This window comes from Prunus persica, chromosome G1 (assembly GCF_000346465.2).
Source record: "Prunus persica cultivar Lovell chromosome G1, Prunus_persica_NCBIv2, whole genome shotgun sequence".
Taxonomy (NCBI): Eukaryota; Viridiplantae; Streptophyta; class Magnoliopsida; order Rosales; family Rosaceae; genus Prunus; species Prunus persica.
The window spans coordinates 23,542,445-23,561,399 of record NC_034009.1 but is presented as its reverse complement, the minus strand read 5'-3'; the positions used below and the strand labels follow the sequence as shown (position 1 = coordinate 23,561,399).

At 38.9% G+C, this 18,955-nt stretch overlaps 1 protein-coding gene across 1 annotated transcript; it reads right to left on the bottom strand.

Moving 5' to 3' along the window:
* LOC18792106 (exocyst complex component EXO70B1) lies at positions 681–2,901 on the bottom strand. The gene has a single exon (XM_007224886.2). The coding sequence runs from the start codon at positions 2,899–2,901 to the stop codon at positions 880–882; it is 2,022 nt and encodes a 673-aa protein (XP_007224948.1). The 3' UTR covers positions 681–879.

Below are 18,955 nucleotides of genomic sequence, written 5' to 3'. Positions count from 1 at the left end.
TTCCGTCCTTGATAGAGAGAGAGAGAGAAAGAGAGAGAGAGAGGAGACCACTACAATGAGGTTTAAATAGTAATTAACAATCATTTAAATAAACAAAGTAAAATAAAATACTCCCTTGATTTCCTATCACAATATATTGTTATTCCACATTTGTGGAATTTCTGATATACATTAATGTCTAACATTTTAAAACAAAAAATATCGTATCTATGATTGGCATATGAATGCAATCTTCCCTTTACATCACCAAAATTCTTAAGAACATTCACATTGTAGAAAGCCTCAATAAGTTCAGTTCATGAAAATGGACTAACTAACATAAGACACAAAGTTCAAAATCACAATCCACTCTTACCAAGTCAGAATGATTCTACACTGAGAGCCTTATATTATAAGCCAAGCCAACCATGACACAAAACACCAAAGCCAACACAGCCCAACATACGTAACACAAACATATGTACACCAATCAATAGAATGCCCAAATCAAATCAAAAGTTCCTAGCCTAACGCTGGTGAGCTTTCATTTGATTAAGAAGACAAAAACATTAGCAGATTGAGGGAATTCAAATGTAAAAAATAAGATTTTGAAGGAAAGGAGAAAGATTTGAAGAAATCCCTTATTGGGTTTTTGAAATTTGGCGCTCTCCTTGCAAACCGATCAAAACTTGGTGTGAGATTTCTATACGATCAAAACCCAAATAAGTCCAGCATATAGTTTACAAGATACATAAATCCCGATCTGCCAAAACTGAACAGAAAGGAACACAAAGAAAACAGAAAATTTGCTCAAAATTAATCCATCTCTAGAAAAAAAAAATTCCACCAGCTGGCATGATTTAATCGATCAAGACATTGGGAATTCGTTGTTCAAAATTATCACGTCCTCCTCCTCATCATTGAAGTAGGGTTCCCATCGAACAAGTCATCAATCAAATTCTCAATATCCTCCGGTTGGTACTTTATATACTTCTCTGCCTGCTTCGTCCCCTCCAAGTACTGCCTGAACCTCCCCCAGAAGGACCGGTACGCCGGGATCACCACCGCCGAAACCGAAACCCTAAGCTCCGACTGCAGCTGCTCGTCGCTCACCACCCACGTGCTCTGCGTCTTGTGTATCTCGTCGAACAGCGTGTTGAAACACTTAAACCTCTCCTTGATCACCGTCTTCGAAACCTTCCCGCTCACCTGCAAACCCTCATGGTTCACGCACTGCAACACCTTCCCCCACGTCTCCCGCTGGTAGTTCTTGTGGTAACCCCTCAGGTCCGTTGACCGCTTCCGGCACCACGTGTCGCCCATCAGTTGGTGGATCTCAGTGGACCCCTTCACCTTCTGCATGATGTACCGCCCGTTGTTCATCAAGAAAATGAAGCGCAGCGCCGGGTCCCTGTACAGCCTAGACTTCATGTCCAGGTTGCTGTCCAACATGTCCATAACCGTAAGTAACTGCATTTGGAACGGGGACGACGTCGTTCCGGGGGTCCCGTGCGTCTTTTCGAATTCCACGAACACTTGCTCTAGCGAGTCCTTGTACTCGCAGGTGTATTTTAGATAGTTCATGACGTAGCGCGTCAAGGGGTGCACTGCGCCACTCGGCACCGGAGTTTTTCCGTTGTCGCTCTTGATCGAGTTTTCGAGATCGCATAAGATACTCACGGCTACCTCGCCGAGGCGGTTCCTGGCCGCCTCCGCCTCCGAGATCAGCTCATTCCCGATGTCCTCCGGGTACGAGTCTCGGATCGCCGGGACCAGATCCCGGAGCGTCTCGTACATGTCAAGCATCGTGAAGAGCTTCTCCGGCGACCGCTTCGTCAGGACGACGGCGTCGGCGAAGTTGAAGAGCTGGATCGCGACGGCGCGGGCGAGGTTGCAGAATAGGGACTCGGATAGGGATTTGTGGCCAGAGAACACGGCGTCGCAGAGCTTCCGCTCGCGGGAGAAAAGGATGGAGGAGCAGAGCTTGACGACGCTGATCCACGTGGCGATCTCTGCCTGGAGGGACTCCCACGACATTCTCTGGACCTCGTCGATGCTGATGCTGTCGTAGCCGATATCGTTGAGCGCCGATTTGAAGGCGTTGCGCCGCGAGATGCTGTAGACCATGCAGCACTCGTTCTCGTAGCCGGCGGCTATCATGGTGGTGGCGATTTTGTTCATGGTGGAGATGCTCTCCTCGGAGAAGGAGGGAAACTCATCAAGGCGGTCTGGTTCGGGTTGTGGTTGCTGTCCCCGAACTGAATCGTGACTGGAGCCGCTGCTGTTGCTGTTGAAGGAGGATAGCTTGGAGGTGATCTTGCTGGAGAAGCTCTGCTCCAGATTATAATCCGATTTGGCAGAATTCACATCTTGCTGATCGAGGAGGAGGAGGTTACGAAACTCCTCGTCCAATAGGGCCATGGCACGTTGCAGGACTGTGCTGGTCCGGTTCAAGGCCGAACCGGTATTGGAACTGGAAGAGAAATCGTCCAACATTGTTGAAATTCTGGAAATGCGGGTCACGGCGTTGATGAACGATTGGTCGTCGTCTTCGTTCTCGCCGAACCTGGCCAGGCTGCGGCCGTATTTGTTTATCATGGATTCGACCGTTTTGGATAGCGACTCGACGGAGTCGGGGACCTCCAGCTCCTCCGTCGGGTCGGTGTTGCCATTTTGTTTGGATTCGGAGAAAGAGCCCAGGAAGTGATCGACTTCTTCCAGAACCTCGGAGAGGCTGAATTCGGTGGCTGTTTGATTGGAGGAGTTGGGGTCTTGATCTGGGTCTTGGGATTCGGGTGGAGCTTCTTCATCAATGGTTTCGTAGCGTCTTGGTGTGATTGGACTCGAAAAGAGGATGTTCTTCTTGCTCGAATGTCTTGGAAAACTGACGGACTTTTCAGGCGCCGCTGCGTTTTTCTCCATCAAGTCCGTTCCCACCAAGCACTGCCTTAAATCAATTCTCCAGACAGATAAATTGCGTTGCAATGCAATTGGGCAAGCTTTTCTTCTGCCTTTAGTTTTTATTTTTTTAATAAAATAAATTTTAATTTCTGTTAATTTTGATAGCTGCCCTGCAACAAAGAAAATGGAATTTTTGGAAAAGTGGGAAAATTAGGATCCACAACAAGAGCAAACCAAAATTAGTGAAGGAGAGATATGCGGAGATAGGAATGGATTTTGATTTTTTTGGGGGGAGATGTTAATGTTTTTCGGGAGGTGGAAGTTGGTCTGTTGACCGTTAACCTGCCCTTTCTCATTTGTGCTTCCCACCACTATTCCACTCTTTTTGCATCAATCACTCTTGTTTATGATTAATTTATTCCAAAATATGTTAAATATTATCCGACCAATCCAATCGTGCATCCTCATGTTTAATTAGTTGCACAAAAAAGAAAATTCAGGTTTGGACTTGGGAGGAGTGGTCACGTTCTGTAGTTGGGAGCTTTCGATGTTTCTTTTCAATGTAAAGCAAGCCCAATGTACAATTGAAGGCTTGGGCTAATATTCGGTTCTCCTGGACACATTCATGACTTGGGTTGATGGTCTCTCTTTCCCTTTCCCTTTCCCTCATATATAAAATCATTCATTTTCATTCATTTTATTATATCATGTCTATGGCCACGTGACATTGCAGCAAAGATTTTCGACGAACCCAACACACATTTGGGCTTACTTCTTTTTCTGCTTCAACCTCAGAAGCCGATAACATTCCATATAAAATGACAATCAACGTAAGGTAACCCATCTCTTGTTACGCTTGTTCATTTTAGTTTTTCATTGTTTTTCTCAGAAAGATTTTGTCTTTCTTGCATTGTTCTCTGCTCTAGTTGTTAAAGATTGGGCTTACTTCTTCTTCTGCTTCAAACTTCTTCTTCTGCTTCAACCTCAGAAGCCGATAACATTCCATATAAAATAGCAATCAACGTAAGCTAACCCATCTCTTGTTATGCTTGTTCATTCTGGTTTTTCATTGTTTATCTTGGAAAGATTTTGTCTTTCTTACATTGTTCTCTGTTCTAGTTGTTAAAAACTAATCTTGATGTATCCTTTGAGACTGAACTTTCATGAAGTAGAGGTTGGTTGGTTTCAATAAATTATTATGTTCTCTCTGTTTTGCTGCCCTTACACTCGTAATTTTCCTTGTTCATTTTGGCAAATTATAAATATGATGGCTTAAAGTTGCAATTTTTATCATTGGTCCATGATATAGATGTAAAAGGGATGTCAAATTAATGAACAACAGTATTTTAATTGGGGTGTTTATCAGATATTTTCAGTTAAAAAAAATTTAAATATGGGTATTTTCGGTATTTTAAAAGTTTCATTAAAGGGAGCCAAGTGCTTCCCGTGTTTTTATCCTGCAGCACTTTTAAGAAGAAGCACATCTCATCCCAAGTGATTCTTCTAAAACCACTCCAAGTGCTTTTGGATCTCGCCCAACGCGCTTTTATAATTTTTGCAAAACATTATTTTTAAAAGACAGAAGCACTTTCACCTATTTAGAAGCGCTTTTCACTATTCTAAAAGCACTCCCAAACGAGCCCTAAATATTATTAGAAACTTTTTTTGTTGTCAAAAAACGCTTTTAGCCATTCAGAAACACTCAAATAAGCCCTAAATTGGACTAGTGTTTTAATTATTATGAATTTAATGGGATGAACTGAATGACAAAGGCAAAAAGAGGAAAATAAATAGCATTCCTCTTGGACTGAAATCCGAAATAACCAAGCCCCACTGTCCCTGGCTAAGACAGGGTCTCAATGAACATGACTCAAAGGTAAGTAGACCGGCCCACCAAACGAAGCCAAAAATTCTTAAATGGCCTAGCAATCTAGAAGAATTTGTGTATTTGTCTTGACTTTAGAGCTGGGGGAATGCACCAACCCCCCAAGTAGGAGTTGTGTTGTCATAATATCATCTAAAGACTGCAAATGATACGCGTTACAATCCCATGTATTTAATCCCAACAAGTACCATGCTTGACTATGGAGGAGTATTAATGTTAGCACATGCGCATTGGGAAACAAAACAATCGTCGACAATGGTACTTCATCCTGTTGGGAGGGATGGCCCCATCTCCCAGCATTTCTATCATCCATTTCACCTACCAAATTACCAATGCATTATGTTCATTTTCTTTATTTTTATTTTTATTTTGCTTAAACAAGCAAGATCGAAAGATTTACTACATGACATATTCTTAATCACTTGAATTATAAATTTTTTATTATTAAAATCCAACAATTTATGTTCGCAATGCCATAGCCGCCCATGGGGAAAATTAATAAAAAGTTTTACCAAAAAAATAAGTTGGAAATTCTTTACGTATGGGCCAAGGCCCAATACACTTATTTTGGCAGCCTGCCATGGCCATAAAGAAAAAAAATAAAAAAAATGAAGGGACCTTCCTATGTAAAATCTGACAACGTCAAAAAGGAACCTTCACTGTAGACTGACAGGAATAATAAAAATTGGGATATATTATCACGATTTAGAATCTTAGCTACAGAAATCAATCATGACCCTTCATTCCCATTTTGTTTCTGCATGCCATTCGAATATTGTCGGTGCTATGCCATTTCTACTTCTGTACCATCCATCCATCCATCCATCCATCCATCCATCATCATCATCATCATCATCATCATCATGGCATACGTACAGCACAAGTCCAAAATTTTATAGACCAGACGTGTGGCATCTCTCAAGTGTGGAACATTTTTGTTGAGAGAGATATGCTAATCAAATCTGACCAAAGGAAAAAAAAGAGAGAAAAGGAACATTTTAGCTAGAGTCAATCCTTCTTGTCATCATCTGAACTCTTTCACAGTGGCAGATTCAGAAATTTTTCTTCTATGAATTAACGTATAAAAAGTTAAAAATATTATATACAAAATAGACCAAAAAAAAATTGAAATGATAATATTATAATTTATAATTAATAGAAAAAACCACATTACAATTGTCCACGATGAGTTTTCATATTATGAAAATGTTGCATTATATAATCATTATCAATACAAATAAACACATCTTTCTCAATATAAACAAATAAGCTATTACTCAACCATTGATTTCCCATTCGGTTTCGAACTGGACCTTTCACAATATTCATAGCAAAAAATACTCTCTCCACAGAAACTGTTGCAATCGGTAAAGTTAAGACTAATGTGAGAAGCAAATAAACATAATTAAATGTTTTATGCAATTCTTTCTCCACCATTTTTCTTGCAAGGCTGTTAATCCCTTTCAATTGAGAAAAATTGCTCATCGTATGTATATGATGAATATAAATCACAAGTTGATCTTCAAGTGCCAAGAGGTCTCGATGAGTAAAATCTTGAGGATAAAATTCAGTAAAACGAAGTAGCTTTGAAACAAAAGCTATGAATGAATTATTTGAACTCAAACATGCCAAATAAAGAAGTAACTCAGTACTTACCTCACTAAAGCGATGATTTAATTCTGCAAGTTGCCCCTTAATGATTTGAATAAAGATATCCACACGATAATGATGGAGGCGTGTTATTATAGGAGCTCTCCAATGTGATCTTCATTAAGCTACATATGCATCATCCATGTTTGGAACCTCAATATCATGTTTGCCACAAAAGGAAGATCCTTGATCAAGCAAGGCTTCAAATGCATTCTCTTTCATGTGTTGTAGTTGCTCCTTGCAATCTTTGACTAAAGTCATTGCATTCCCAATATCTTAGTCTTTCCTTTATATGCTTCTGACTAATCATTTGTGGCTCCCAATATAGATCGCATGAAAAATAGGTGAAATATGAACTCAAAAGATTGTATTTCTCTCAATGAACTATTTGCTTCACCAATATTATGTTGAATTTTAAAAAAGGTTTTAAAAATTTAACCGTTTTGATTGATTTAACTATTTTGGCTGTTTTATTTTATTTATTGTGGGGGTTATAAATATTTAATATTCAGGTTTTATTTCTATATTGAATACCTTAATTTTCTGGTTGGTGAAGGATACATGTTCTTGAATGCCTATCAAATGTCATTCCTCCTTCATATTTGAAACAACCACAATACACCATCAGAATATCACATACCACAATCACCACCTCAAACTAATTCTCTCATTTACTACTTTTATATACTTTATATTATTATTTTGGCAATGGTTCTGTGAATTGGATACCTATATCCATCTATGAACGTGCTTATAGCGGATATTGAGTTTGTGTACAAGGAGTCGTATCTTGGAATCTTGTAGACCGTCAGTACTTGCACGTAGGGAGGCTACAAATGCTTTAAGATAGCGTCTTTGGCGTGCTTTATCGTACCAAACTCACCTTCTCATTATTTATATTGCTTTTACTTACCTATTATTTTATTTTCTTCAATTTCATTGTACCTTAAAAGCTTTCCAATTTGTTATAAGTTATTTATACTATAAATGTTTTTGTATTTGGCTTTACGGAAAAGGAAAACTATATTTTTTTCATAACATAGTATCGGTGGAGTCATCCTCAATAATCAATTTAAGCATTTTCACCACAGATTTGAATATGGAAATGATACTAAGTATTGTACCATAATATGAGTTTCAACGTGTATCGCCGGGATGCTTGAGACAAGTTTCTTAATTTAAGCCTCGTTCTATTGGAAGATTATCTTTTTCAAGAGCTTTTGTAATATACTTTTGTAGTTGATCTCTAAGCATGTCACAACGCTTATACGATGCTCTAACAATATTAACTAAACTATTGCAAGATGTGAAGAAAGTGACAATATCATCATTTCTCTTTGCCAAGCCACAAAAGCTATGTGAGAATCCGTATTCTTAAAAGTTTTTAAAGAAGATTAAACGTTTATATATATATATTGTTTTATGTTTATTCTAATAATTATTTGTATTTAGTAAAATATATATGTTCATTTGGATAACTATAACTTATAGATTTATTATTTGTTTTTCTCTACATGGGTACCCTTAGATATTTCTTGAGTATTTAATTGTATATATTTATAATAATTAGAATTGTGTTATTTACTTTTTATGTGTTAAGAAGCTAAAATCTAATAATAGTTTTAATTCATGGTCTTATTAGAATTGGGCACTAAGAAACTTAGTCACTTCATCTCTTGCATGCAACAATTCTTGCTATTAATTGTTGTAGTTGGCCACTTTACATTTTCTTGCATACTAATTCATCAACTTAGAAGATATTTACACTTACTTGAAGCACACTAAGGCTTACAAGTGTCATTGTGACTAAGCAATATTACCATGAGCTGTTGTAATTGTAGAAATAGTTGTCCATACTTGAAATAAATCAACATGCAACCAATGAAAGCATAGGATAGTTGCCGCCTCTTCTTATTATAAATAGACTGCTTTAATTATTTATGTTGATGATATTATTGTGACTGAGATGATCAGGCAGAAATGCAAAATCTTCAGAAGTATCTAGCTTTCGAATTTGAGATGAAGTCATTGGGTGATTTGAAGTACTTTCTTGGGATTGAAGTTGCCAGATCTAAAAATGGTATCTTTCTATCACAAAGAAAGTATATTTTGGATTTACTTGCAGAGACTGGAATGTTAGATTGCAAACCAATTGATACCCCTAATAAACAGAATCATAAGTTGGGGTTGTACCCTGATTAAGTTCCTACAGATAAAGAGCATTATCAACGACTTGTGGGAAAATTGATTTATTTATCTCATACACTTCCTGATATTGCATATGCAGTGAGTGTAGTGAGTCAGTTTATAGTGAAGATCATATGGGTGTTGTGATGTGCATATTGAGGTATCTGAAAGTAACTCCTGGAAAGGGGTTAATGTTTTGTAAGTATGGTCATACAGATGTCGAAGGTTATATGGATGTTGATTGGGCTGGTTCAGTCACTGATAGACGTTCTACGTCTGGATATTTCACATTCGTTGATGGTAATTTTATTACTTGGAGGAGTAAAAAGCAAAAAGTGGTATCTAGGTTTAGTGCCGAGGCCGAGTGCCGTGGGATGGCTCAATGTGTGTGTGAGTTACTATGGTTGAGAAGATTGTTGAGAGATCTTGAGTTTGGACCCCAGAAACCCATAGATTTGTATTGTGATAATAAAGCTGCCATTGCAATTGCGCATAATCATGTGCAACATGATCGTACAAAGCAAATGGAGGTTGATCGACATTTTTCTAAAAAGAGTTGGATGCTGAAATTATTTATTTTCCGTTTATATCATCCGAGTATCAACTGGTAGATGTTCTTACGAAAGCTGTGTCTACTACGGTCTTTCTCAACTCGCTTGACAAGTTGGGCATGCATGACATCTTTGCTCCAACTTAAGGGGGAGTGTTAGCGAGATCCTAGTTTAATTAGGATATTTATTTCCTAGTTTATTATGATTATATTTCTTTCCTTTTTGTATAGATATTGTGTAATTAGGTTTTTATCTTGTTTCCTAGTTTGACCTTACTAGGGTTATATCCTTGTTCTATAAATACCTTATTTTGGATAATGAAATACAACTTGAAAAATATTCTACCCATATTGTTTGTCTCCTTCAAACCAGTGTGCATACCCACTTCTTTCCCCCATCAGATCTAGCAATGGAAGAGGGGAGAAAAGAAGGAAGAAAGATGGCTGAAAATGGTAGTTCCCCACTGGAACAACTGCGGGAAAAGCCTAGAGCTCCCCAAATCCTATTTTTGTGCAATTGGGCAGAGAGAATTTCACCAAATAGGATGAGTCAAAGGAAGAGAAGAAAAAGGAAGGGAAATACTTGGCCAAATTAGATAGAAACCATTAGGGTTTCTTCGAAAGGAGGAGCTTCTAGTTGCTATAAATGAGGCACCTCCTACCCAACAACCAACACACACATTCAGAGAGCAAGCTACATCTATTCTCCCTGAAACCTTTTCAATTTCGATCCCTATTCCTCCATCTCTTCCCTTTTCTCTTCTGTTAAAACATTCCAGAGCTTAACAGATTTTCTGTCAAGCTGCCGAAAACTATTCAACACACCCATTATACCCCCATCTATCTCCCTCTTCAACAAACCCTCTTAGAATCCATTCCCCCTTTCCTTAGAACCTCTGTCTTTCATAAGAACTCACAGCTCTCTCTCTGTTTATGCTAAACTCATGATTGCTTTGCTCCAATGCCAAGCTAAGAAATTATCTATAAGCAGTTGTTGTTTTTGTTGGTGAAGGTAACCATGATGCTTCCTAAGGCTTCATTACCCTTTCAAAGCATTCTTAGGGCCTGATTCTTGAACTCAGGCACAGAGGGTAATTTCACCTGTTTCTCTTTTCGGCAACCCAAGCCCATTCGTCAGGCTGCTGGAATAAAAAGACTCCTACATAAATTGGCGACTCTGCTAGGGATTAGGCCATTATCTTCACCTGTGCCTCCAAGAAAGAAGACCAGAAGCATTACTATGGCTTCCCAAGACGAGCCAAACCACGGTGACTCGAAATCAAGGCAAAATGCCTCTCTTAGAGAAGAAGAACATGCAAGTGAGAGAGCTTTCTCACCCTTACAGACCTCCTTGCAATTATCCATGCTATAGGGGAAACCTAGAGGGAGATTACGGACACAATCAAAGGGCTAAAAAGCTCAGTCACCAAGCCAAGCGAAGAAAATGAAAGACCTCCCCAAAGGAATCTACTGCTGCCGGAATCTGAACAAAAGAGACCATCTTTTGTCACCTAAGAAGATGTCATCACTATGCCGGAGAAGAAACTAAGCCGAAGCCAGGAGGATTAGAAGTATGTCCCTCAGCCACCATATCCATCAAGCCTACTCTAGCAGCCATACCTCAATGGCTATGAAGCACCAAGCTTTGTCCTTTTCGACGGAAGGAAAGGAAGCCCGAAAGAGCATGTCAACCGCTTCATTGATGCTTTGGGACCACACGCTGGTGATCATAATCTCCGTCTCCGGGAGTTTTCAAAAAGCCTTACCGACCGTGCTTATACGTGGTACACAACATTGGTACCAGGCTCTATTTGCTCTTGGGAAGATTTAGCAAGCATGTTCTGTAAGAAATACTACCAGCATGAGGAAAGAGTTACTACCACTTAATTCAACAATACTCGCCAAAAACATGGGGAAGATCCCGTGGACTTCGTGCGCAGGTTCCCGGACTTGGCTCTGGACTGCTATGATGAGAAGGATGAAGAAGCGCTTGTCAAAATTTGCATCAGCAACATCGTGGTAGATTACAGAGTTTATTTGGAGAATATTGGCATCAACCAATTTTCTCGGCTGTTGGAAGCAGTGAGGAAAACAGGCATGTCAGTCAAACTAACCTGGCAGGAAGTTTTGAGGAGTGAAGAGACAGATGCACACCAGACATTAGATGAGGATGACAAATCATCTAGTGACTACAATTAACACAAAAGGAAAGACATGGAGATGTACTCGCCACTACCGTGCAAAGATGAAGAATTCTATGCCATTCTTGATACAATGTTTGCTGATGGTACAATCAAACCCTCAAGGCCCTACAAAGTCCCTACCAAAGAGGAAAATGGTGATCCTAGATACTGTCGTTATCATCAGTTTGTGGGTCATCCAACCATTGCTTGTCAAACTTTGAGGAAGATCTTGCATGCCAAGATACATGGCGGAACTCTTGAGCTGCCCTCCAGGAAGCAAGCTTTTGATGAGGACCCCTTGCCAAAACGAAGGGGAAAAGAGACGAGTGCTGTCATTACATGCTATGATGACGTGCTCGACGATGATGTATTGTGTCACCCGTGGAAGAATGATCCAAAGCCATCGGAGGATATTTGAAAAACTTGTGGAAACATGGAGAAAGCTTACTGGTGTAAATATTCAAAACCTTCAAGTTATAGCACCCCATGGCCACTTGTTGATGGAGGGAAGGATAGTTCCAGCAACGAAGTAGTCACATTGGACATGCTAGAAGAGCGCCACTTGGGGGCTTCATTTGGCTAGCTAGATTATCAAGAGACAGCTGCTGTAACCTCTCATAACCTCACAGAAGTTGAAAAAATACAATGAGTCATGAGCTACAAAACAATTTTTGATTAGTTGGGTTATGAGCCGCATGCAAGTAAAGCAGCAGTTGCGGCTCTATTAAATATCTCTGCAGAGCATGGCAGCCTTGTACAACACATGCCAAATACATGCCCACTTAAGTCACAAGCTTTTGTGCTATTACAAGTCATGCACACCCCTTGACCCTTTCATGCTTGGGGGCTTGATTTGATTGGGGTATTCATCAATGCAAAGTGGCTCAAAGTTATACTACTGTTGAGTTGCTTTTGCACATATCCTTTTGTTTTTGGCTTTTCAAATTTATTTCAAAGATGAACTCCTTTTGTGTTTTCACTATATGCTTTCACAACTTTTGTAGAATGCACCACCATTATGGCATGCCAATGTGTAAGATGATATTTGCAATGAGAATTGAGTATTTTGGAAAAAGAAAAAAGCCTCTAGAATTCTTTCCTTGCTTTTACATTCTTTTGTTTTGCAAAACATGTTCTTTTTAAAAATGAAAAAAAAAACAAAACAAAACAAAAACATAGAGGCAATAGGGCAAACATTTTGTGATCTTTTAAAAAAAATTGGCAGCATGTACCTTGCACCTACCACAACCCAATCTTTTAAAATCTCAAGCAACTCATGCATTTCATTATTTCCAACCAAACGAAGTGTACAAAACAAGCTGGAAATCATTATCTCAATGCATTCCAATTCTCAACAATTCATGTGTTTCATTATTTCTAACCAAGCAAAACGTACAAAACAGGCAGAAACTTAATATTTCAAGCATTCTAAATCAAAAGTTTTGGCATAAAGTGTGTAACAAAGCTGTGTTTCAAGGTTCCAACAACGTGAGCTTTAGGCTCTCCAAGTACAACTCAAGCTCAAATGCAGTCAAATGTGCTAAAGATCGATACACCCTGCGGTTGCAAAAGGAAAAGCTACTATGCACTGAGCCAGCCAGCCCCCCCACAACAAAGAAATGCGACATGCAAGGCGAAATAAGGACAGGTGTTATAGAAAGATGGTGCTGGAAGGTATGACCTTGCTAAAAAGAAATTTTATAAATATCATGGTGCCAACAAGGAAAATTAGGTACCTCAACCAGATCACAATGCGTGACTAAAACAGAACAAAAGAAGCGCAGAGAGATGATCCTTTTGATGTTTCCACTATGCACTAAGAGCCATTATCAGTAGCTCATTTGTCAAGGAGAAGGTTTCGTGGCTTACGGCACTAGCTCTCTAATTCGTGTTCCTTAAGGCTCAACGGATCAACAACAACTCTTGCTTAAGGGGATTGGGCATGCATCTTTATGCAACAAGCGGCTCATGCTTTTAAAAACAGTGTGTGTTATAACTTCTTCTAAGTATCAAGCAAGAAGTCTATGCGAGGTTCTAATAAGACACATGCTCACACCCTTTCAACACACTACTGTAAGGTCGAAAACGATGTTTCCTTTGCAAAACATCTTCAGTAGTTGAGTTTGCCAACTCACAATCGAACCACTATGGCCAGCCCTTAGTGATGCTGCAAGGGTATTAAAAAAAAAATCAAGTGGCCGCCAGAAACATGCATTTCTTCTATACAACACATGGAAATAAGCATAGCCTCCAAAGCTTACCCAATGCTTCTGATCAAGTCTTAACAAGTGTTTCTAAGCTACGAAGGTTGTTGTCTCTTCTTCAACCCATTGTGCAAGGGGGAAATAGGCCATCACTCGTCACAGGTCATTGTGACTTATTACGTGAATCCCTGCAAGAATTGCCAACAAAGAATATGCTAGAAAAAGGCAAAGCATAAAGCTAGTTCTCTGTGTTATTCATGCGAGGAATAGCGGAGTTGAGTTTAGCTTGAGCTCCCTTCCAATGGCTGTAGACAGGCAGTTCTTCTTGATCTCACTCACACACACACACACACACACACACACACACACACACACACACACACACACACACACACTCTCTCTCTCTCTCTCTCTCTCTCTCTGAGTTCGTTAGAGGAAGAAAAGGAAAAAGAAGATGAAGGTGATGGGGAGAGGGTTACTCTGGTGCGCGTGATGAGGAAGGGGAAGAAGGAAGAAATAATAAATGAAAAAGAATGAGGAAGTTGGTATCTGGGAAACCACGAAATAACTGCTTGAGCTTATAAATTTGATTTTTGGATCAAGTTTAATTATTCGGCCCATTCCAGCACCCAGTGGCGGACCTAGAAATTTTTTAGCGGAGGTGCAAAATTGATTAAGTGTGAAAAATAGTTTTTCAGAATAATCATTTTCTCAAGATAATTTTTGGCGGCTTTTATTCCTTACACATTTAATAAGAAAACTTGATTTTATGGGATTTTAGTATGAAGTATATGTTGACTTAATAAGCCATCATTTTTAGCCTAAATCGTATTTTGCACTAAAACCGATTTTTCATATTTTGATTTGATAGGAATTTGATTTTCTAGTATTTTTATTTCAATCAAATGGGGGGTACTTCCTTATTTACATTGTAAACTTAAGTAAATGGAGTAATATAAAAATAAATTAAAGTAAAAGGACAAAGACATTTACTTAAATGTTGAAAATGAAAATAAGGTAATCTGTACACCAGTTGAGCAAATGGGCAATTTGAAGCACCTACAATGGTTTTTTCGGCGAAGGGAGGTGCAACTGCACCTCCTTGCGCCTTAATAGATCCGCCTCTGCCAGCACCTGTTCATGGCCCTAATAATTAAGGGGGCTAATGTTTAGGCTCAAAAATCCAGGGTAGGGCCCAAATAAATTCTCGGCCCAATGCAATGCTTTATTAAGAAAAGACCTGATTTGGAGCACACAAAAGTTCATCATTCATGCTCGCACGAGTCACAATCCACGTGCCATGACAAATAAATATGCAATCTGTCATGCGAAGAGTTGAAATAAGCACTGGCTTTGCGAGCCCAAACTAATTATCCCGTCAAGCGTCATATCCATCTTCAAAGCGACAAAATTCAAGCACGCGAAGCGACATGTAATGCCAAGCGAAAAACCATTATTATTACACCTAGCCACGTTACAAGCTGAAGTGGGTCCAAGCCATGTAAAATACCCGGGGCTTGCTGAGTGGGTTGTGGTATGGATGGTGACGAGCTTTCATGAGACCCATTGATGAGCCGAGAAATTGAAGTTTTGGGCTGCTTGGGAGCCCCAAAACTCAAGTCCATTTCTTGAGCCCAAATATGTGAGTAAGCATAAAATAGAGAAAAAAAACCCAATACTCTAGGAAAAATTAGCACATCACCATAAATAAAATAGCCCATCATTTAAGCCCATTCCCTTAGTAGGCTAACCAATCACTTTAGCAAAACCCAAGCAACCAAGAAAATATCTATAGTCTCTAGCACTTAGCTGGAAATGTGAACCACGATGAAAGCCAAAGTGTTATGTCAGAGGCTTCAGCACATGGGCTAAGAACGAACACCAAGGTGGAACACGCAAAGAACTAGGGGATATTAGCGCGCATAGGCACCCTTCAAACCAGTGTACATACCCACTTCTTCCCTTCCTCTCCCCCCCCCCCCCCTCCCCCCCAAAAAAAAATCAGATCTAGCCATGGAAGAGGGGAGAAAAGAAGGAAGAAAGATGGCTGCAAATGGGAGTTCCCCACTTGAACAGCTGCAGGAAAAGCCTAGAGCTCCCCATATCCTGTTTTTGTGCAATTGGGCAGAGAAAATTTCACCAAATAGGATGAGTCAAAGGAAGAGAAGAAAAAGGAAGGGAAATACATGGCCAAATTGGATAGAAACCATTAGAGTTTCTTGGAAAGGAGGAACTTCTTGTGGCTATAAATGAGGCACCTCCTACCCAATAATCAACACACACACATTCTGAGAGCAAGCTACATCTCTTCTCCCTGAAACCTCTACAATTTTGAGCCATATTCTTCCATCTCTTCCTTTTTCTCTTCTGTTAAAGCATTCCAGAGCTTGATAGATTTTTCATCAAGCTGCCGGAAACTACTCAACACACCTATTATATCCCCATCTCTCTCCCTCTTCAACAAACCCTTTTAGAATCCATTCCCCCTTTCCTTAGAACTCCTGTCTTTCATAAGAACTCACAACTCTTTCTCTGTTTATGCTAAACTCATAATTGCTTTGCTCCCATGCCAAGCTAAGAAATTATCTGTAAGCAGTCGTTGTTTTTGTTGGTGAAGGTAACCAGGATGCTTCTTAAGGCTTCACTACCCTTTTGAAGCATTCTTGGGGCCTGATTCTTGAACTCAGGCACAGAGGGTAATTTCACATGTTTCTCTTTTCGGCAGCCCAAGCCCATTCGTCAGGTTGCTGGAATAAAAAGACATCTACAGGTGCCAAGGTAGGGGTTTCTTGGGGACCTTTGCAGGGATTGATCTAATTAAATTTCGCGAGCTCTATATTTTGTATGATATTATAACGGATGTTCTTGATATTACAGTTTGGTTAACGTTCCTTGTATTGGGTGTTTACATATTCTTAACTATTTGAACAATGTCGACATAATTGTATATACATTGGTGATGTTTTAAATGGTTACATTGTTGTGAGATACACGGGATATGTGAAAGACATAATTATATCATGTCATGAAAATTCGTTGGAGTTGTTGGGTGGAGAAAATAATGGTAAAAAAGGGGTAATGGAAATAGTCTTTTGTGCAGTTGAGTCTAACTCTTGGTAGGTACTAGGTCTCAGGGATCCCAAAGTGCACATGGTTTCATTGGATGATTCGGGATTGGCGACAAGGAGTTAGACAAGATGACTAACAAAGGGGGAATTATTGGATGATTGAAATGGGTGTTAGTTCATATAAATGGGCATTCATAACCAAGTGGTATAAGCATGGTATGAGATGTGCAGGTCTGCTTGTCCAGTTATATGAATTAACGGGATTAGATGAACAACATTCATGCATTATTAATAATGTGATAGTTGGTTGTGTGATTGTATGTCACTTAATTTAATTATATCAATTTCTTATAAAAAGGTTTATGTCCCTACTGAGTGTGGTTTCGCTCACCCCCTAACAGATTTTGCGGTACCGAACCTGAAATCTAGAGCTTGTGATGATTTTGGCATATCTATAGAATAAATTGTGTACATAGCTTATGGATGAATAATGAGCTACTCTTTTAGTAAACTCTCGAGTAGTTCTAACTTGTAAAATAATGCAAAATTTTTAAGATTTCAAATGTTATCGTTTCCGCTGAATATTCTATGTGAAATATTTATTTTATTTTATTTAAATGTTTCTTCACATTTTAGTTATAGTTTTTTTATTTATTAAATTCTATAATTAAAGTGTGAATCACTTCTTAACCCAAAGGTTACGTAAATCCGTAGGTTGGGGCGTGACAAGCTAACTGAAGTTGATGTGCAAAATAATGAATATAATAGGCACAAGGATTTTCTTTCAAAATCTATGTTTTAAGACCATTGAACTCGGCCTTCATATTATTAGCTTCATCATATCCTTACTCTCTTAGCATGGAAATGCTTAATTTCTCTTTTGAAAATAATGTGTCAATAGTCTTCTTTAGTAAGTTTGATGTAGTGTCGCTAACATATTAAATGCCCACAAACCTTTCAATTACATCCCCACTTTTGTCCACATAACGAAACACTACCGTCATCTGTTCTTTTGCTGACACATCACACGATTCATCAACTAATAAAGAGAAGAATGCATGATCCATATCCTTAATTATTTGATTAATAGCTCTAAATAATTCTCCCTATTGTTTAAAGAATGCACCAACAAACTGGAATCCACTAGAGAAATTGAGTAAACCTCAAATATATTGATTGAAAATAAGATGATAAATTGACAAATACAATGCCATGAGTTGGCTTAAATAGAAAACAAAGAAACCCTAAAACCGTAGGAAACCCTATGTTCTAGAATATTCATAAACTTAACTAACAAGAAAATAATAAAAATCATAACTAAAATCACATTAGGAAAATAATATCCTAATAGATAACTGATTCTTCAAAATATAAAATTAAACATTAAATTAATTACAAATCTTGACAGAATCATAATTGCTTCAAACTTACTCAATCAATTAGAAAATCCCAACGATACGCCTTCCTTCTTTTCATAGCGTCATAATTGACATTTAATTGGAATTTTTATCTCTTGCACGATTTCCTTCAAACTTTGAGCCACTTTATTTTAATTAATTTTTCACACCATAATTGACTCATATTTTGTCCTACATCACTCGGCGCCACCATCTCCTTCAGCTTGACAGTGCCACCATCTCCTTCAAGTTCAAGTTGGGGGTTGAGTTTACTTTTTTTTTTTTTTTAATTGTTTAATTTTTAAATTTAAATTCATTTAGAAAACAAAAAATGACTGAACATTTAAGGGTGTGTTTGGTAGGCTTCACTGGATTGGACTATCTTACATAGTACTTGAAACCCATTTTTGTTAAGATAAAGGACTAACTTAAATGAGATTATATAGTCCAACAGTGAAAAATCTCCCGCACTCACTGCTCCAATTTAGCGAGCTTGAAAAGCGGCTCGCAATATAACACCCACGCTATATTGAACTCGCGAGTCCGAACTAAATCATCGCAGAACTAAACTTTCGCACTGTCATCGCCCAACCTCACTATCACCACCACCAATGCTATCAACAGCAACAACAATACCCAATTGAACACCCAATCAGTTGACCCAGAGAGCCCTTTCTATCTGCTTTGATTCCTCATGGAGTTACCTAATTTCTGCAACCAAACAAACCCAGATCACTGGCTTGCCAAGATCGAAGAGGATGTGCGGCATGCCTGGGAGAACACCTTTGCTGAAGCCTCTGTTTGAAGCTTTTTTGATTGAATTGAAAATAATAATAATAATAAGTCAAAAGGGGAGAAGTAGAACTGGGAAATAAGGGGATGTGGAGGTGGTTTGCGATGGGAGAGAGAGAGAGAGAGAGAGAGAGAGAGAGAGAGAGAGGCAAGAATGAA

Bases quoted from the DNA above. Each gene is read 5' to 3' on its own strand.
- LOC18792106 (XM_007224886.2), bottom strand. From the start codon at position 2,901: ATGGAGAAAAACGCAGCGGCGCCTGAAAAGTCCGTCAGTTTTCCAAGA.